We start from the raw sequence: 20272 nt of genomic DNA on the forward strand, positions 1-20272 counted from the left end.
ATAAGGTGATCACATCCGGGTTTGTGTCCACACGGCGAAACCAAAGAGCGTTCACCGTAAGAATAATGATGTAAATGTGGCTTCTTATCCTCCAGTGATTGCCCGCCTGGCAAAAAGGTTTAGAAAATGTAACAATAGTTTTGAAATAAATAGGAGGAAAGTAAAGACCGGCAGTGTACTTTCCACATCAATGGCAAATACGCTACTGATGTGGAAAGTAAACAGCTCCGAACAAGCGAAGCCGCGGTGAAGAACTTCACCCCTGGGAGCCGCGGGCCCGAATGCCGGCGCGCTCGGACCGAAGTGGAGAATCCCAGGTTCATCACCCCGCGTTGCACAAGCGTGCAGTTATTAAAAGCTGTGTCGCCCGCGGACGGGTAGTAACAGGGGGCCAGCTGAAACTCAGAGAGTTAAAAAAACCCCAAAATTTGCCACGTATTTCCAAAAGCCGACCTCCTCGTACGGCTGCCGAGCGCTGGATGCCGCCAGCACACCCGTGTGCTACCAGCACTGAACCACAGAACCATCCCGGTTGGAACAGACCTCCAGGATCACCAAGCCCAACCGCCAGCCCAACACCACCACGTCCCGAAGGGCCACATCTGCCCTTTTTCTGCACGCAAGCACCGCTCAGAGCTGCCCCCCCGGCAGGGCTGGTTTGGGGTGGGGTGTCTCCGCGCAGGGAGGGATGCGAACCCGCAGCCGCCGAGGCAGCGCTCGGGAAGCGCCTGCCCGCTTGCTGCCCCCCCGCCCGCCCGGCAGCGCTCACCGGCGGGGGAGGAGAAACTAAAGCTCAATCGCGGGGCGCCTGGCGGTTTCTCTGTTTATTTGTTTGGTTTCGGGTCTGTTTTGCACCGGGGGCCGCGCTCCCCCCCGCCCCGGGACGGGAGCCCGGGGAGGCGCCGGGGGCGGGGGCGGCCCGGGGGGGCCGGGAGCTGCCGCTGCTGGTTGGGCTGCGCGGCCCGGGGCGGCCGCCGCTGCCTCCGCCGCCGCCACCGCCCCGCCCGCCGCCGCCGCCGCCGCCGCCGCCTTCGGGGCTCCGCCGCGCCCGGGCCGCTTGCCTCGCCGCCGGGCCCATGGCGAGCACGTCGGCCGAGATCATCGCCTTCCTGCTGACCATCTCGGGCTGGGTGCTCGTCTCCTCCACGCTGCCCACCGACTACTGGAAGGTGTCCACCATCGACGGCACGGTCATCACCACCGCCACCTTCTGGGCCAACCTCTGGAAGACCTGCGTGACCGACTCCACCGGCGTCTCCAACTGCAAGGACTTCCCATCCATGCTGGCGCTGGACGGTCAGGCCCCCCCCTCCCCTTCCCCCCCCCCCCCCCCCCGACGACCCCCGTCCCACCTCCCCGCGCCGGTCTGCGGGGCTCCCCAGGGCTGGGGAGAGGGTCCGGCCGCCGGCGGTGAGCGGGGACCACCGCGACGTATGGGCTCACCCGTGGGAGTGGGGTTCCTCCCCCAAAAAACCCACCCGTCGAGGTGGTCTTTGGTGCGTGGGGGCTTCTCGCTGTCTCTGCCTTTTTGCCCCCCCCCCCCCCCCCCCCGGTGCGTGTGGGTTTGACACAAGAGGAATGCGGGAGAATTTTTCTCGCCGGTTTCTTTCCCGCCCGTGGTCACATTCCTCTTCTTTATGGTTTTGCCACCGGTTGGTCGGTGGGGAAGGACGAGCCTCCGCGTCGTTTTCTTTTAATTCACGTTCCTTTGCTTCATTTTTTCTTTATGTTGCTCGGCGGTAATTAACTCGGCTGTAATTGCCTGGTTGATCAATGGCAGCGTGAGAGCTGGGGGCGGCGAGGGGCGCGGAGGCGGGCAGCAGCGGCGCGGGGCTCGGCGGCGTTTGCGGGCAGGGTCGCCCTGACGCGGAGCGGAGCGGAGGGTCTCGCCGTGTCGCCTGGCGCTGGAGCCTGCCCGGGTGCCGCCTTGCTTCCCTGCTTGAGGGGAAAGGTTTTTTCCCTTTTGGGAAGCCCCGCTGGGAAACGGGGTCGCCGCGGGACGCCTTCGCGTCTGAACTTGTCGTTGATCAACCCAGGCTGATGGTGGCTGGTGGGAGCAGGGAAGGCGCAGGTGGCATGGGTTGACAGCCTCGGGACGGGCTGCAGAGAAAGAGGGGAAAGGCTTTTAAAATGATGGCACCTGTTCCAAGGTTTTGTGGCCGTTAACAAATAAACTGTACAACGTTCCGGTGACTTCGATGCTTCCAAAAAATCAGGTCTCCTGTCCGTGGTCGGGCCAGACGCTCCCTTTGCACGGGAGTCTCAGAGCGGGTTTTGGTGCAAGAGGTTCGTTTAAAAGGGGAAGAAAGCCTTTTAATCAAATCACTAACAGAGACTAATATGATAACAGGGATTAATATTGTCGTGGGGCCGATTAATACCGACATCAGAAAGCCTTTAACCCACCACCAATAGGTACAAAGGGCTGGAAGAGGTCGTGATAAGAAAAAGGCAGCACAGGCAGCCCTTGAGCATCGTTGTCGCAGGACGCTTCCCTCGGGTGGAGAAGTACCGTTCCCCAGGCCTTCTTCTGACCCAGCCCCACGGTGGCCGAGGGGTTTGGCGATTCCTCCGAAGGCGTGGGAGAGCTGGCTGGCCTCCGCTGGTGTCAGTCACGCTATGGCCAAGTGCAGCAGCCAAGAATGTGGTTTCCAGGCTTGGGCTGGGAGCTGTGGTCTGTGTGCAGGCGGGCACGGAGTGATCACCGGCGCGTAACCTTTCGGATCCACTGAATCTATTGTTCAGCTGTTCTTTTGGTTCTGGGTTAATCTGTTTTCAAGAGTAAGAAAAATGAAGTTACTGAAGTGTGCAGAATTGGGAATGTTCAAGATTCCAAAAAGAAGGACGGCAGCGAAGTCCTGGACCCCTTTCCTCCCAACGCAGGTCTGGGAAACCTTGTGCGCTGGGCAGCACGATCCACTTGCCCAGGGAACGAGCTTCCGCGGCGCCTGCTGCACCCACTCGGTTTGGACAGAAGTGACTCCAAAGCTCACGCCTGGAAGGGCCCTGTCCCATCCAGGATGAGGATGGGGCCAGACTCTTCTCAGTGGTGCCCAGCGACAGGACAAGGGGCAATGGGTACAAACTGAAGCACAGGAAGTTCCGTCTGAACATGAGGAAGAACTTCTTCCCTCTGAGGGTGATGGAGCACTGGAACAGGCTGCCCAGGGAGGCTGTGGAGTCTCCTTCTCTGGAGATATTCAAGACCCGCCTGGACAAGGTCCTGTGCAGCCTGCTGTAGGTGACCCTGCTTCGGCAGGGGGGTTGGACTAGATGACCCACAGAGGTCCCTTCCAACCCCTACCATTCTGTGATTCTGTGATTCTGTCGTCCTGGCCAGACAGCTTGCCAGCAGTGGAGGGAAGCTCGCCTGCAGTGCTGCTCAGTGACACCTCCGGATGCTGCGAGGCCGGATCCTGGCACCCAGGCACAGCGTGGATGGAAGGCAGGCTGCAGGCAGAGTAACGTCACCCTGCAGCAGTGGCCGGGCAAGCTGAGACGGGGCGGAGGGGCAGCTGCCGCTGCTGTCAGAGGGGCTTTCGGTAGCTAGCCTAGCCCAGACCCCCCTCCTCATGCTGACGGGCTCCGCTGGGGACCCGTTGCCTCCTGGCAGTGGGTGGGCACGACCCCTTTCCCCCTTAACCCTTCCCTGGTGCGGGAGCGCGCTTCGAGGGTGCCGTGCGTCAGGCGTAGCGTGGAAGAGTTTGCGTGTCAGCATGAAACCGAGTCTGCCTCGGCCCTCCGGTCGCCTCTCCCTTCCCCTTTGCACAGACTGGTGTGGCCAAGCTGGATCCCGTTCCCTGGGACTGGGAGCGTGGGCACTGCCTCGCTCCGTCCGCAGCCGGGGAACTTGCAAGGCACAAGAGCAGGCAGATCTGGCGTCGCGGTCTCCCTGAGCTGCGTGTGAGCAGGCACAGGAACCCTGTCGAGATACTGTCTGTAGGGCTGACGTGTTGCTCTCCTCAAAACGGTGGGGCAGGACTGGGAAATCACTAGGACTGGTTTTGTTTGAGGGGTGGCTCCGCTCCACTCCTTTCTCACAGAGCCAGAGAGGATTTGCCTCGCAGAGCAGTTCCTCTGCTACGGAAATGGGGGTTTTCTCAAATCAGAAACCCCTTGAGTTTTGCCAGACTTACTTGTCCGGAGCAACCGCTCAGGTCCACCAGAGGATCAGAGGCAAAAGGAGCGAGTAAGAAATGGGGGCATCACCGTGCTGGTTGGTGGGGCACTCCTGTGGAGCGCAGGAGAAGTCCTTCCTTCTTCAGAAGCAGTGTCGTAGTTTGGGTCAGGAGGTATCCAGAGCTTGTCCCCCCTTCCCCTTGTTTCGGTTTGCGTCACGGAGTGGGCTCAGAGCGTGCCCCCCGGATTGCCGTGGGGTGGCACGGCAGTGGGGCAGCCCTGATGGCTTCCGGGCCCTCTCTCCACGCGAGCAGCCACCAGAGACAGTTGCATGCGATGCCCTTCCACCTTTCTGCATTCCCGTACAAGAAATCAGCCAGGCCAGCCCTCGTCAAGGGCTCAGCCTCACGTTCTGTGTGCGAGCAGAGCTGCCCTTGCTGTCGCCAGGGCTTGCAGTCACTCTGGGTTTACTTTTGTGCGCTGCTGGTCGTAGGTGGAAACTTAGCGGTGAAACCACCTCCCCAGAAGAAGACGTATCAGTTCCCGGGTTTCCAGCGGTGGATCTGATGACCTTTTGCAAGAACAGAGCTGCACAAAAACTTACTTAGGAGCTAAAAGAGGGTATTAGAGCTTAGAAAAAACATACGAAAGCAATGGGTGTGTGCTTTTAGAAGGAATCTGTGCTGTTTCTGTAAGGCAGCCTCTTACACTTCACATGATGCGGACTGCAAGATGCCACCAGAGGCATTTACTGTGAAAGGTGACGGTCCCCGGAACTTTGCATCAATTTCTTTTCTGCGTTTCGTTTGATATGAATAGGTGAATTCCTCCCAACTCTTTGTGAGCATGAGAGGCAAGCATGAGAGCAGTGAGGGGAGAAAGATGAAGATCCAACAAGGTTAATTTGCATGCAAGACAAAACACATTTGTTTAAAAAAAAAAAAAGCACCTTGAAATAGGTTTCTCTTGGAATGCTGCTGAACATGACTTTGTGAGTAATGCGTGTTTGTCTGCTTGTCTGCTTAAAACATTGGTGCTCGGGAGCTTCGTTTGGGTGGTCAGCGTGTGCATGGCAAGCTTCCCCCAGGAGCTGGTGCAAATACGGACAAGAAGTGTTTGGGAAGGGAACCGCCTTAGGTCTGGAGTGGAGGAGTGTGAGCAAATAGGCAGCTCCCCCTTACGCTTCTCTGCATCATAAGCCTTGGTAAGCAATGTAATGTCCTTGCTTTCTAGGAAGCAAAGAAGAAGTTTGATTACTCTTACAGCCAAATGCTACACATGGTTTTTAACGTAGGGTCCAAGCAATAGGAGGCTGGATTTGGTGAAGAGGTCGATTTCACCCTTTCACACTACCTAATGCTCCAGTCAGCCTAGTGGGACTAAGAGTCTTCTGCTCTTCTACGCTGCTGGCGTAGATTGTCGATTTTTTTTCATGTATTTTGTTTCAAAAATGTGTGCCAGTTGGATGGTTGCTGTGGCAAACTGAAACAAGCCCCGCTGTGGCCAGCCTGCCCAATTCGGTGTAATATTTAGTGAGGAAGGTTATTCATTCAGCAGAACTGAGCAGTCTTCCAGCTCATGCTGTTTATAATTGAAAATGATTTCTGGGTGAGTGAGTTAATTATTTCTTGCTGTCTCCCTACCCTCTGCCTATTCTAAAACTGTGTATTGACCTTCAGGAACAGCTGAATTTCAGCCGTGTGGTTCCTGGCATATGCTGGTTATTTTGGTTGGGGTGAATATTTACTGTTTCTCCTAGGAGGTTCAGACATAAATAAAGGTTTAGAGGACCTCTGGGTAAATATGTTCATGGTTCAGCACTTTAATGTGTCAATTAGCTGCTAACAGTGTCAATAAATTGGACCTGTCAAAAATAATAGCTGCCTTGCCGGTCTTCATCTCCCACTTTACCTGCGTGCTACCAGAAATACGTCACACGCCACCGAAAGTAGTAGAAGTCAACTTTTCCACGCCTGCAGCAAAAATCAACAAAGCAAGACTGCTTTCTTCAGTCTTGCCCTCTGTAAACGAGGAAGCACCTTTTGAACTCTTCTTGAAGCCCTTTTCCTGCTGACATCCCTTGGGCTTTGCCCGAGCGAAGATAAAGGAGTAAGAGCAGAGGATCTGACTCAAAAGCAGAGGTGTGCCTGTCACCCGAGTTTGGACTGAACCTGTTGGGAGTAAGGTTTTGTGTCACTGTTGAGGATGTTTTACCCTGCCTGACTGGATGGGAAAGGTGGGCATCTCGCGTGATTTTGGGGAACTGCAGTCGAGCTGTTCCCTGTGAGTTTCCTGAGGGTCTCCACTTCGTTTGTCATGACTGGAGAAAAGGAGGTTTCTCCAGAGGGCGGCTCATCCTCCCACCGCAGGAGTCTACCGTACCGTTCAGGCTCAACACACCTAATTACAACGACAGCCACTTCAGCGGGCACAAAGGACTCTCTCTCACCTTCCAGCACACGAGTCGTGTGACAGTTACACTTGTTTCCGTGACTGTTGCGTTTCTTTGGCGGGTGGGCGACAGAAGCACGCTGCGAGGGAGAGAGGTCTGTGTGCATGACAAGAGATGCAGATGAACGGCAGCAGGTTGCGTCCGCAGACGTGCGGCGCAGCCCCGCGGTTCAGTGGGGCTGATGAACCGGGGCGTCACGTGCTGCGAATCGCTTCTTGTGTGCTGCTTGTGGCACAAAGCTGTGAGTCACTGTGGGTTTTTTAAAGCATTGTTCAAACGCAGAGCGGTCGTGCTGGAGCTGGTGTGCCTCCAGAAGCAGCCAAGGCGGGTGGCACTGAAGGAGAACAGAAGGCGGCCAAGCATCAGTGGTAGCCATCTGCAGCTGAAGGACCTGCCAGCCGGACACAGATTGCTCTTTAATGAACGTATCCCATCTCCTTTTGGATCCCTGTAAACCTTTAGCATCCACTCATCCTGAGGGAAGGAGTTCCACAACTTCGTTATATCAAGGAGCGCGCTTTTGAGTCTGCTGCCTTCTGTTTTCGTTAGATGTCCTCTAGTTCCCGTTTTAATATATTAATTTTCTACATATTAAAGACTTTCATGCAGGGTTGGGGTTTTTTCGTTTGTTTATTTGTTACTAAGTAAAATTTGGTATAACAGGCAATGAAAATGTGGTTTAGCTCTCAGTGTTTCCACCCACCAGAGATCAAAGCGAAAAGAACGAATGCCCTAACAGCGGAAGTACATTTTCAGTTTAAATGAGATGTAACAGTGGGTTGGGAAGAAGAACATCTTGTGACGGTTATTCAGCTGTATAAGATCGCACGGGATTGTTTTTCGCCGCCCTGAGTGCCAGAGTGTGCTTCTTACGAGCGAAGCCCAGGTGATGGTGCCCTGCGAAGGGTGTACATCAGCCGGGACGATATGCGACCGACGATAAGGTGACATCACTCCAGCCACGGTAGCGAACGCCTAACGCTGCGCAGAGGGAGGGGAGCTACGGTGAAACGCGCTGTGGTCCCAGTTCTCACATTGGCCTTTACTCTTTCTCACCGCAGGTTACCTCCAGGCCTGCAGAGGACTGATGATCTCCGCCGTCTGCCTGGGCTTCTTCGGGGCCATTTTTGGACTGGTTGGGATGAAGTGTACGAAAATCGGAGGCTCCGATCAGGCTAAAGCAAAAATTGCTTGTTTAGCTGGACTGATTTTCATACTTTCTGGTAAATATGCCTTATTTCTCTAAGTCTGGGTGTTTGAAGTCATACCAGGGCTGCTTTTTTCCCGCAGAGATCCGCGCCCAGTTCTCCGTGACTGCAGTGGCTGCAGGGTCAGGCCCAAAGCTCTTCTGCTGGCTCCACTGAATGGTTTGTCTTATGCTTTTCAGGGTTGTGCTCTATGACTAGTTGTTCCCTGTATGCAAACAGGATTACGTCTGAGTTCTTTGATCCTTCTTATGTTGCACAAAAGTAAGTACTTTCCTATACACCTACATCTTTCAAAGAAGTACGCCTTAAGTTTCATACTGTGCGCCAGAACGCGTTTAGACAGAGAGCAGGCGCTTCTCCTCTTGGGAAGAGGAGGAGAGTGGGCTGCAGTTTTATTTGATCGTATTTTCCAGCTGGAGTCGCCGTGCGCTGTAATTTAATGAAGGAATGCCTCCCCATACAGCGAGTGCCCTGTCATCTTTGTGCCCGGGGCTTATCGCCGGGTTCTGCCCCGCTTGCCGCAGAGCAGATGGGGTTGAGCAGGAGCGAAGCTGGCGTGTGTGTCGGAGGTGCAGCTGAAGGATTGCGCAAGACCGAGGCGCTCACTGGGCACAGCAGCGCTCGGTAGGAAAGGAAGAACGTGATTTCCTTCAGCTTTTGACAGAAGGTGGTTTCCATAAGGGTGTCGAGCGCCATGCAGTCTTGACCCATCTTCAAGAGGGGTTTCTGCAGGCTCTGTGGACTTTTTGGTGACAGGTTTTCAAATCCAGATGACTGAAATTTGGATCATAAACCTTATCGTAACCCGCAATCTTATACGCCCTAACGTAACTGCTTTGGGTATACTTGTAATCAGATTTAAGGGAGCGTTTATAGAATCGCAGGATCCGTACCAGAAATAACGAGCATCCCTGAAGACTCCCTTTAAAGCTGTGCAAGTTCTCAGGACCTGCAAAGGCGGCAATTCACGAACCAGTGCTCAGCTTTTGGATTTGCGTCTGAACTGCCAAGTCTGAAAATGTTAGCTGTTGGTTATAGCATCGTAGACTTCCCTGTTTTGGCTTCTTAACATAATGTAAAGTTGTCTTGAAAGACAAGGATTTCAAAGTTTTCTTGGTGGAGATTCCAGGATATGTCAAGCATTGGGTATCCATTTCCCTGAGACACAATAAGAGCTCGGTAAGGAACCCTGAGGCTTTCCGCTTCTCCTTGATAGAAACAAAATAGTCTGAATAAATAACACTAACTGGATCCACGTTTGCGGTAGGACTGGCACTGCTTCTCCTGACTTGAAAATAAGTTCATATTAGTTTCCTCCATAATTCTGATATAGTTTCTGGTGGTTTGATATGGTGAGGACAGGATCAAAAGGCCTCCGAGAGAAACAAAGATGTGAGGTGCTGTGAAGAAAATGGAGCCTGGCTGTATAGCCAGAAGTTAATTATTCATCAGGCTTACTGTTCCTAGTGAAAAATACCATGGTTGTTGCCAGAAGTCCCTTTCCTACGCTGTATTCCTACGCTTTTCTGCTGCAAAAGAGCAAGCAGGCGTCACAGCGGGGTTTTGCTGTGAGGGAATGAGCAATCCAGTTTGAATACGAAAATAAAGGTAGCGAAACATCCTCTGCAGAAATTACATTTTTCCTGAACAACCAGCATAGCTGAGCTGTGGGCACACGTAATCACGACTGCGAAGATAAAGGCAGAGAGGAAAACCAGAAATTGCAATCTGAGTTGCGCACGGTGTGTGTAGCTTATGCAACGACCTTGCGCCAGACTAAGCTCATGGCGGCATTCGACCCCTTTCTCTTTCAAGCAATGTAAAATACGTCGGAGGAATGCATGTCGTTGCCGTCTGTGAACTCTTGCTTTGGTGTGCATGGCAGAGGTGTTGCTGGTGTGCTGTGGAGATCTGGCATCGGCTCTGCCCTGAGAGAGGGTGCTGCTCTGGGTTTCAGCCTTGCGCCTTTTACGGCACATTTCTCTCCCGAAGTTATTCCGGTGGTGTCAGAGACAGGCCTGGGATACTGTTAGTGGAAAAGAGACAACACGAGATGGTGAGCATCATCTCAGCCATCAGAATTGCCCTCCAGCCGTCTGCATTTGAGAGAGGCACCCTGACTCTGTGTGGGTGCAGGAGGAATCGGGGACCTGCCTCAGGCTGTTGCCCACAAGACTCTTGGGTTTGAATTACGTAGCTAACTGAGGAACGACAGGCACCACGGGGACACCCTAAAACCTGCCTTGCTTGGAAAGAAATCTTAGGCTGGACTTTATGTCCTGACGCGATAGTTTGCATTGCCAGTTTGAAACAGCTCCAGAGGAACTGCTTGACCCTACGTCGTAACGCGCGGAGTCTTGGGGACAGTACAGGGCGCCGTGGTGATTACAGCCCAGATGGATTTGTTTTGTCTTCAGACACCTGGAACAGGGGAAAATCATAGAATCATAGAAAGTTTTGGGTTGGAAGGGGGTCATCTAGTCCAACCCCCCCGCAGCGAGCAGGGACACCGCTAACTAGACCAGGTTGCTCAGAGCCCTGTCCAACCTGGTCTTGAATGTTTCCAGGGATGGAGCCTCCACTACCTCTCTGGGCAACCCGTTCCAGTGTTTCACCACCCTCATTGTAAAGAATTTCTTCCTTATATCCAGCCTAAACCTACCCTGTTTTAGTTTAAAACCATTACCCCTCATCCTGTCACTGCTGTCTCTACTAAAAAGATTGTCCCCATCTTTGCTATAGGCTCCCTTTAAGTACTGAAAGGCTGCAATCAGGTCTCCCTGCAGCCTTCTCTTCTCCAGGCTGAACAAGCCCAACTCTCTCAGCCTGTCCTCACAGGAGAGGTGCTCCAGCCCTCGGATCATTTTTGTAGCCCTCCTTTGGACCCGCTCCAACAGTTCCATGTCCTTCTTGTGCTGAGGGCTCCAGAGCTGAACGCAGGACTCCAGGTGAGGTCTCACCAGAGCAGAGTAGAAGGGGCAGAATCACCTCTCTCGACCTGCTGGCCACACTTCTCTTGATGCAGCCCAGGATGCGGTTGGCCCTCTGGGCTGCCAGCGCACATTGCCGGCTCATGTCCAGCCTTTCGTCTGTCAGTACCCCCAAGTCCCTCTCAGCAGAGCTGCTCTCGATCCTTTCATCCCCCAGCCTGTATTGATACAGGGGATTACCCTGACCCAGGTGTAGGACCTTGCACTTGGCCTTGTTGAACCTCATGAGGTTCACACAGGCCCACCTCTCCAGCTTGTCCAGATCCCTCTGGATGGCATCCCGTCCTTCTGGTGTCTCGACCGTACCACTCAGCTTGGTGTCATCTGCAAACTTGCTGAGGGTACACTCGATGTCGCTGTCCATGTCATTGATAAATATATTGAACAGCACCGGTCCCAGTACGGACCCCTGAGGGACTCCACTCGTTACTGGTCTCCATGCGGACATCGAGCCATTGACCACTACCCTTTGGCTGCGACCATCCAACCAATTCCTTATCTACCAAACAGTCCACCCATCAAATCCATGGCTCTCCAGTTTAGAGAGCAGGATGTTGTGGGGGACCGTGTCAAAGGCTTTACAAAAATCCAGATAGATGATGTCCATTGGTTTTCCCTTGTCCACTCTTGTTGTTACACCATCATAGAAAGCCACTAGGTTGGTGAGGCAGGACTTGCCCTTGGTGAAGCCATGCTGGTTGTCTCGAATCACCTCCCTGGCCTCCATGTGCCTTAGCATATCTTCTAGGAGGATCTGTTCCATGATCTTCCCAGGCACAGAGGTGAGGCTGACAGGTCGGTAGTTCCCAGGGTCCTCCTTCCTACCCTTTTTGAGAAGAGGCACAATATTTCCCTTCTTCCAGTCACCGGGGACTTCCCCTAACTGCCATGACTTTTCAAATATCATGGAGAGTGGCTTGGCAACTACGTCAGCCAGTTCTCTGTGCTTCTGTTTTGCTGTCTTGCTAACGTTGCTTCCACAGCTTCTTTTAGGAAACTGTTTTGTCACTTTCCTACTTTTGATTAGAAAAAAACCCTCATAGTCATTATCCTTTTTGTCCCTTGCCACAGTTTGAACTCCATAATCATGATCATTCTTACTGATGAATGGGGTTAGTTTATCCAAATCCTCTGACTGACGTCGCGTTCTCTTTTACAGAGAATTGTTTCGCTTCAGCTTTCTTGTTTCTGAATGGGTTGTGCATGCTTCACACAGGCCCTCTTTCCGCTGTCCTGCTCTTAGGTTTGAATCTATTTTTCATTTTCCAAGGATCGTAAGAATTAGACATTGAAAATGTGTATTTCCCTTGGGTAGCTGCGCTGATTCGGTAGGTGCGTAGCTGTGTCCTTTACATATGATGCTGACATCCAGTCACCTGGTGAAGCTTCCGCTGGTTTGCTTGGAAGTTCACTTCATGGTCCTAATGTATGTAGCAACTAGAATATTTTTCTGCTATACTGATATTGTGCTTGCTTTCTTTCACTGATTTCTGCCCCCCTGGATTACAGCACAAAATCTGCTTTTAGCCTGCTTGGTTAGCACAGTTGAAGGTGGCTTTCAGTTCTTGGCAGCTGTGTTCTCGTCGTCCTCAGCGGTCACCGCCTCTACGCCTCTTCGTCAGTGCCCCGCTCCCCCCTGAGCTGCCAGCGATCTCCAAGCGATCTCTCACCGACTGGGGACTGTGGATATGCAGCCACAGACTCTGGAGAGCGGCTGCTTTGGGTCTTGCAACCGAGAATTGTAAGAGCAGAAGAGTGCTCGATTGCACTCTGCAACGATTTTAATGAGAAAGAGGGAAGGGAAAAAACAGCAAGTGCAGAAATTTCTTCTAAAAAAGCGTATCTCCTCTTTTTTTTCTGTCTTTTTCTGGAGGTACCAATGTGTGTAAGGGTTTTTTTATATGCTAAGGGTTTTTTACACACTAGATTTTGATGGGAGGTTAAGGCTGGCCTCTTAGATGCTGAAAAGAGATTGGATAAAATGCAGGGAGCCATAGCAGGTTGTTACGCAATGGAAAATTTGAAGTTTGGCTCATAAACATCAGTGTAAATCAGAAAGATTTATCTGTTTAAGGATGTGGAGGAAAGATTAATTAGGCCAGCACTGCAACTCATTCACCTAGTGGTGTGGCAGTCACCCAGAAAGGGTCCATACTTACAATATGTTCATAAATGTTATAAAAAAATGTTGTTTAAAAAGTACAACCAGTCCCAAGAACAAAGGCTGGACCCCATATCTCCTTTCCCAATTATCAGGCAACAGTCAGGTAAGCCTTTTCTATCCAATTAAACCCAATGTAATCTTGATTTCTGTACAACTGAAGAGCTTCAGGAGGGGAGACGGCAGCTGGTCTCTGTATCTCTCTCACGTTAGCCTCTGGCCAACCATTTAACCTCATCAGATGGAAAATGTGGAAACAAACTTGTGTTTCCCGCTTTCTAGGCAAATGGTCGTGGCGAGTGAGTTGTTCCTGGGTCTTGGCCCAGCCGCATTCTCCCACACCGCGTTGGTCTGTGCTGAAGGGTGGGTGTCAGGAGGATGGGGCCAAGCTCTTTTCAGTGGTGCCCAGCGACAGGACAAGGGGCAATGGGCACAAACTGAGGCACAGGAAGTTCCGTCTGAACATGAGGAAGAACTTCTTCCCTCTGAGGGTGACGGAGCACTGGAACAGGCTGCCCAGGGAGATTGTGGAGTCTCCCTATCTGGAGATATTCAAGACCTGCCTGGACAAGGTCCTGTGCAGCCTGCTGTAGGTGACCCTGCTTCGGCAGGGGGGTTGGACTAGATGACCCACAGAGGTCCCTTCCAACCCCTACTATTCTGTGATTCTGTGATTCTGTGACCTTTGTGGGGAGCCTAACCCCGAACCCCGTGCCTTTGGTGTGCCCTGGGAGTACCCACGGGGATGGAGGCATCCCCAGGCTGTGCCTCACCTCACGCCTGAGCTGGTCACTCTGATCTGCCTTCACAGCGCGTTACAAGAGGTGCCTCGAGGGTGTTTTAGAAGTGCACTTTGTATTTCTTGCGCGTTGGCTATAACAGGCTCCTAGGCGGTGAGCTCTGATGTAGATATCTGCTTCTAATCAGAGAACCCCCAGTGCTTGAACAGCCAGAAATCTGCTCGAGTCCTGTGAAAATGGTAGTGCGTGGTTGGAAATGTGAGTTAAAATTAAAGCTTTACGTGTTTGGCAGATTTTGAAGTCAAACAGCACTGGGTGCAGAGTTTTCTGGGGTGAAAGGAGGCTGAGCTATGGTTTCCAGCAGTTTAATTTGGGGGTTGGGTGCCTGAGTCCTGCACCGGGTATGGAGAACATTTTGGGGGATCTGGTCCTTTTTTAGCAAGGGATGATAAATAAGAGCTCTGCTTAGGATGTGAACGGAAAATGAAAGAGAAGCCTAGAAGTTAGGGGACTAGTGGGGCTATAAGTCAGCTGCAAGCCTTCACCGATGTCCTACCTCTGAGCTCTAATGGCTCCATCTCTGTTTGGCAAGAAGTCCCCGAGTCAGGAGTGACTGAACCTATGGACCTATACGGACTATATGATCTGTAGCATCTAACCCTGATATCCTAAGTGTGGCTTTTTCTCCCTGTATGACTTTTTTTTCTTTTTTTTTTTTTTTTTTTAAAATCTGTGCTTTACCTCTGGGTGGAATCTCAAGAAAACATGAAAAAGCGAGTCTTTCTTTGTTCTCCAGCCAGTGTTTGCACCCTTGTGTCCTATAGAAGTTGCTGTATCATTTTCTGGGTGCCCAGGCTCACTGGCAATTTTTGAGTGCCATCTTTGTAAGGACGAGTTTGGTGGAACAGATGAGAGGTGTTTCCAGGTATGTAATTCAGCTAATGTTAAATTAGGATCCGTTCATGTGGAACCAGTTGCAGAGTCTTGCAGTTGCACGGGCAGGCTGTCAAGCAGAGGCTTTTGTTCGGCTGCCTCACCAGAGCTTACAGTAAATAAACTTACTGGCAAAGGCTGGAGCAGCACGGCCACCTGACTGATGGCTGCGGCTGGATGGGGGACAGGGGCCTGCGTCTTCAATGTAGGATCCCCAGAGTCAGGAGGAGATAAAGGTTTCCTCAGGGAGGAACTGAAGCTGGGAAGAAGGAGCAGGAGACACATGGTCTGTCCTGATAGTGAAGGAACTGAAAGCTGAAGCATAGGAACTGAGTCATAGGATTAAACTGAAGCCTAGGAAGTTCCGTCTGAACATGAGGAAGAACTTCCTCACTCTGAGGGTGACGGAGCACTGGAACAGGCTGCCCAGGGAGGTTGGGGAGTCTCCTTCTCTGGAGATATTCAAGACCTACCTGGACAAGGTCCTGTGCAGCCTGCTGTAGGTGACCGTGCTTCGGCAGGGGGGTTGGACTAGATGACCCACAGAGATCCCTTCCAACCCCTACCATCCTATGATTCTGTGAGGAATGTGAGACTCCGGAGACTGTCGGGCCTGCGGTCTCATGCGGGTCATCTTGACAGTGTTTTTAAAGAGCGGCACCTCAGGCAAAGAGCTGGAGAAGGGAGAAGATAAGTGGCACCCGTGGCTTGCCACTCATCTTGAAGCTCCAGAGCTCAGGTTATGGCTACTGAGCTCGAGCAGGAGGAGGAAAAGAATCTCTTCCCTATGCCCTTCTTTTCCTTCATTTACTGCTGTAGCTTTAGAAACTGGGACTTCCCCTCGTGTGAGAGTCCTCCTAGAGCAGCACCATCTCCTCTCGGAGCCGGACTGAGCAGTTGCTGGCTGCAAACAAATGGTGGCTGCCTGGGTGGCAGAGGGGACTGCAGCGAGTGACCTGGAGCCGTGCCCGAGGGCTCGGAGGGAAGCGGCGCCTTCCAGCCTGAATCCGGCCCCAGGGACCAGAGGAGCAGAAAGTTGCTGGCACAGGCGTGCACACGTGTCTGTCTGCTTGTGCGTGCGTGTGTGCACAGCTGTATGTGCACGTGTTCAGCCTGAAGAAGGGAAGGCTGAGAGGGGACCTAATAAATGCTTACAAATATCTTATGGGTGGGTGTCAGGAGGATGGGGCCAGACTCTTTTCAGTCGTGCCCAGCGACAGGACAAGGGGTAATGGGCACAAACTGAGGCACAGGAAGTTCCGTCTGAACATGAGGAAGAATTTCTTCTCTCTGAGGGTGATGGAGCACTGGAACAGGCTGCCCAGGGAGGTTGTGGAGTCTCCTTCCTTCTCTGGAGATGTTCAAGACCCGCCTGGACAAGGTCCTGTGCAGCCTGCTGTAGGTGACCCTGCTTCGGCAGGAGGGTTGGACTAGATGACCCACAGAGGTCCCTTCCAACCCCTACCATTCTGTGATTCTGTGCCCCCCTGTGTGTATATGCATGTTATAGGTATGTACAAAAACTTGATGTTTTAAGCAGACCGGAGTGGGGATGGGGAAGGGGAGAGCTCCCAAGACCCAGAGGGGAGGGTTGAGGAGGGTTGTAGACAGCAGCTCTGGTCGCCTGCTCAGAGAAAGCCCTGGTCCAGTTTGGGAGCCACCGGGAACGAAACTGAAATGGTCCAAGGGGACAGGAGCCACGCGCTGTGAACGGGCCGAAGGGTCCTGTAACCCCGCAGCTGAGCAGTCCAGGAGGAGATGTGGGAGAGCCAGGCACCCCGGCCGGCTGCGCGGGGGGATGAGCGTTGCCCAGCAGTACTGTGGGGACAGAGTTTGCTTCCCGAGTGAAAGGGGAAATGATGAAAAGAACGTGGGTGAGATTTTGTGATGAACAACCTGCATGTCAACAGAAAGTTATTCAGGAAAAAAACATTGTGGTTCTTTTATGCGGAAAAAAACCCCTTGTTAAATCCATGTTCTCTTTTGTGAAACCCATTTATTAACTTCCTGTAGGTATGAATTAGGAGCAGCTTTGTTCATTGGATGGGCTGGAGCGTCCCTCTGCATAATTGGTGGCACTATATTCTGCTTCTCAATCGCTGAAAGCAGTCATTCTCCAAGGTAAAACACGAGTTGTACTTGCTGAAAGAACGCAGTCCTAGTGCATTTGTACCTGCTAGATGTATGTGGCTTGGCTGCTTTTCCAAAACACTTTGTAGTGAAGTTCAGAAAACGATTGTGTGGATGAAAGGGAATAGCGGGATTTAAGGATAATGCTCTATCCATCGATAATGTAATTAAGAAAAGTTGTTGACTCGGAACTAATACTTGTGTTCCATATACTCGGTAAACCTACTATGGCTGGAAAAAATGCATTCACTGATGTAGGAAAATTGATCAGGTCACCTTATAGATGTGAATAGACAATTTTATTTAATCACAAATCATCAGATGAAAAGTGAGAGAGGTGAAAGACAGTGGTGGCGGCAGTGGGACCTCCACCAGCAGAAGAGGGGCGATGATGAAGAGGCACAGCTGGAGGGAGTAACTGTTCACCTAGGATCTGCCACAGCCTAAATATTTAACGATTTGACCCTAATTTACTTGGCTGTGAACAAGGTGTAGGAGTTTCTGCATGGAACAGATCGTCCTAGAAGCTAATTTACAAGGGTGGTGAAACTCTGGCACAGGTTGCCCAGAGAAGCTGTGGATGCTCCATCCCTGGAAGCATTCAAGGCCAGGTTGAACGGGGCTCTGAGCAAGCTGGTCTAGTTGAAGATGTCCCTGCTTATGGCAGGGCGGCTGGGCTAGATGACCTCTAAAGGTGCCTTCCAAGCCAAAGCGTTCTATGATTCTGTGATATAGAAGTGAATTGCAAAGAGCGGTGCAGGAGGGGAAGTGTCAAACCGGAATGAGACCACAGAGGCAAGGAAGGTCCCCCCCTGCCCCTTCCCCTGGAATTCATAGGTACGTTCTTGTGCAGTTCTTCTAGTTTTATATTGCTGTCGTGCGTGGGTACAGAGAGGTTACCTGTCTGTGGGGCGAGCTGCAAATGGTTGATTCTCTTTCCTTTTCAGGAGGGGGTATGCATATAATGGAGCCGCATCTGTGATGTCTTCTCGTGCAAAGGTCCACAACAGCGTCCCAGACAAAACCCCGCCAAAGCCCTTTGACAAGAACGCTTATGTTTAACTGTACCGTTGGAAGATCCAGGGCGTTTTAAAAATGAGTTTGTACGTTTCATTCAGAGTGATTTCCCCCCACCCCAATGTACTTACCACTCAGACAATGACTTTTTGAAACATTAGCTTGCAGCTTTTTACATATCGATGTAAATTTTATTATATAATATTTTAAGATTGATGTTGGTATTGTGAAGTTTGTACCTGGAAATCACGAGCTGATGTTGCTTTCTTGAAAAAAAAAATAAATGATGTATTTACCAATGCAGTATGTCAGTTGCTTATGGGAATGGCATCGCACGCATCATCAGACTGACTGCAGTGCGTCACCGTGGCCGTTTCCGAAACGGGTTCGGCGCCGGACAGACCAGCCCTGCTCTGTGCGGGTTGATGCGTAAAATACCCCACCACCGAGGAGCAGCGACGTTGGCGTTGCAGAGCACGCTGTAACTGCAGCGCCAGCTGACGACAGTCAGTGGGAATCGGCGGGCTCCCACCTCCTCGTCACATTGCCGGGGTGGAGGAACACGCGGCTTGGTCAGCTGGGTGCCCTGTGTAGGAGTGAGGAGAGGAGGAGACGGGGTGGAGTGAAAATAAACTCGGGGTCTGGGGAGGCGGGAGCAGGCACAGATAATCGGGGCCAGCTGTCACAAAAGCAGTCACTGGAGAGGGTCTTGCACAGCCTAAGAAGAAGTTGCGTGGCCTAAGATGGCGTGTACGAGAAGAAGGCAGGCACGATGGTGGGCTTCTGTGTGCAGGGAGAGCGGGGGCCGAGGGTGCAGCCCGCCAGGAGCTCTGCGCTGGGCAGACCCGGGTGGGAGCCAGCTCCCACACCCCGCATCTGCTCTGTGCCTCAGCCCGTCACCCCCAGGGGCTTGTCCCGTTCCCTCTGCTGGGACACCTTCGGGTCCGGAATGACTCCGGAAACCCCCCGGCCGTACCAGCTGGTCCGCGCTGCCAGTGGCGCTGCCGGAGGGCTGCCCCAGTAACCGCCGGCAGCACCCAGTGGGACTTCCCAGCTCACCACAGAACCATCAAGGTTGGAAACGACCTCTAAGATCATGAAGTCCAACCGCCAACCCAACACCACCACGCCTGTGAAACCATGTCCTGAAGTGCCATATCCACACGTTTTTTGGCCACCTCCAGGACGGCGACTCTCAAAAATTCAGCCAGTACTTTTTTTTCATTTTCACCTGTCATAGAACAGTGACAGCTTTTGAGGGAGTATCTGTACAACAAGCCAATAAATGAGATCAGAGATTATGGATAACCACAAAATACACTCGACACTGAGCCCTGAAAATCAGACACACGCTCGGGTCTGTCCTGAGGTCTGAACTGACGGACCCTTGGAGTTTCAACACATTGGTTATTTTGGGACAAAGATGTAAATACAAAAAATGAATAGCCCTATTTATTAACAGGCACAGTATGACAAAAAAGGGTTTGCATCCAATACCTTCTAAGATACATCAGAACTACAAAGCCATTCAAGGTTTTTTTTATTTGACTTTATATTTGAATTTCATTTAAGTCAAAACACCCTTGTGGTTTTTTTAAGAAGGCAGTCAATGTGGACAAACAGAAGTATGAAAGCACTTGCGCAACGGCAGGTCAGTACTTTCCTCACCGTAGCTTGACGTTTGAATTTTTTTTCCAATCTTTGTGCTTTTATTTTAACTAACACTTGGCTCTAATAAAAAAAGAAAAAAAAAGGAGCAACTTCCCAAAATACGACGCATTTAATAATAACTAGGTTTTACAGCTGAGGCCTTTTTTTCTTTTCATTTGGTCTTTATTGTAAACTGTGATAGAAATGTAACATTTTAACACATGGAAATATTTTATTTAAAATGTTCACAATTTTATACAAAGTTTATGATAAAATACAAGAAAATATGCATTAAGAAAATTTATGAAGTAATACCCTGGAGTAAATTCTGTTCACTGGTTAACAGGCTTTCTTGCAAGACCAGTTTCAATCTTTAACGTAAACATTAGAGGCAAAATCTTCACCTCAGTGAAATCAAGAAGACTTTCACCACTGAGTTCACAAGAAAGAAGAACTCGCTCTCAGTTTCCAAACAGACCCGTCCAGTAACACGTATATGAACATTCTTGTTTCAAAGTCAGGACTGCAAGACACCAGCGCTCTGTGAACAGTAATTCCTCGTTACTGCGTGCCCAGTAGGAGAAATGCATAGGAAACCTGTGGCAATTTCAACTCTGTTTTCAACCCCAGCAGAAGCCGGCCGCAGTGCCTCCCACCAGGAATGCAGCAATTATATGTCTGAAGAATCACTCCAGTCTGTGATGGTGACTAAGCTGCTTTTTAGCGTGTTCGTGTTATCAGCTTCATGAAGGCCTGTTAAAATAACAAAAAAATTTTAACAATTCTTAATAATATTTTGGGGGTATTTTTACTTTGTATTTATCTAGGAGATAAAATTACATGGTGTATGAGCAAACAACTGTGGACTTCAG

General features: G+C 51.3%; 2 protein-coding genes across 5 annotated transcripts in view; one reads left to right on the top strand and one right to left on the bottom strand.

Annotated features, from left to right (window-relative positions):
* The first annotated feature begins 1042 nt into the window (after positions 1–1042).
* On the top strand, positions 1043–18001 carry CLDN10 (claudin 10). The gene is made up of 5 exons (XM_075435427.1): positions 1043–1296; positions 7633–7794; positions 7959–8040; positions 16617–16724; positions 17681–18001. The coding sequence occupies exons 1-5, from the start codon at positions 1077–1079 to the stop codon at positions 17793–17795; spliced, it is 687 nt and encodes a 228-aa protein (XP_075291542.1). The 5' UTR covers positions 1043–1076; the 3' UTR covers positions 17796–18001.
* A 1623-nt stretch (positions 18002–19624) lies between these two features.
* Positions 19625–20272, bottom strand: part of DZIP1 (DAZ interacting zinc finger protein 1) — a 40209-nt gene continuing 39561 nt past the window's right edge. For all 4 annotated transcript variants that reach the window (XM_075423835.1, XM_075423826.1, XM_075423812.1 and 1 more), the window contains one exon: positions 19625–20153. In XM_075423835.1, coding sequence (XP_075279950.1) covers positions 20071–20153 — 83 coding nt within the window. In that variant the 3' untranslated portion in view covers positions 19625–20070. The remainder of the gene's footprint in view (positions 20154–20272) is intronic.

This window comes from Opisthocomus hoazin, chromosome 1 (assembly GCF_030867145.1).
Source record: "Opisthocomus hoazin isolate bOpiHoa1 chromosome 1, bOpiHoa1.hap1, whole genome shotgun sequence".
Classification (NCBI taxonomy): domain Eukaryota; kingdom Metazoa; phylum Chordata; class Aves; order Opisthocomiformes; family Opisthocomidae; genus Opisthocomus; species Opisthocomus hoazin.

What these genes read in the sequence shown, in the direction of transcription:
- CLDN10 (XM_075435427.1), top strand. Translation starts at nt 1,077, where the DNA reads ATGGCGAGCACGTCGGCCGAGATCATCGCCTTCCTGCTGACCATCTCG. An exon ending in ATCCATGCTGGCGCTGGACG is followed by an intron (nt 1,297 to 7,632) that starts GTCAGGCCCCCC and finishes TTCTCACCGCAG; the next exon opens with GTTACCTCCAGGCCTGCAGA. An exon ending in CCTTCTTATGTTGCACAAAA is followed by an intron (nt 8,041 to 16,616) that starts GTAAGTACTTTC and finishes AACTTCCTGTAG; the next exon opens with GTATGAATTAGGAGCAGCTT.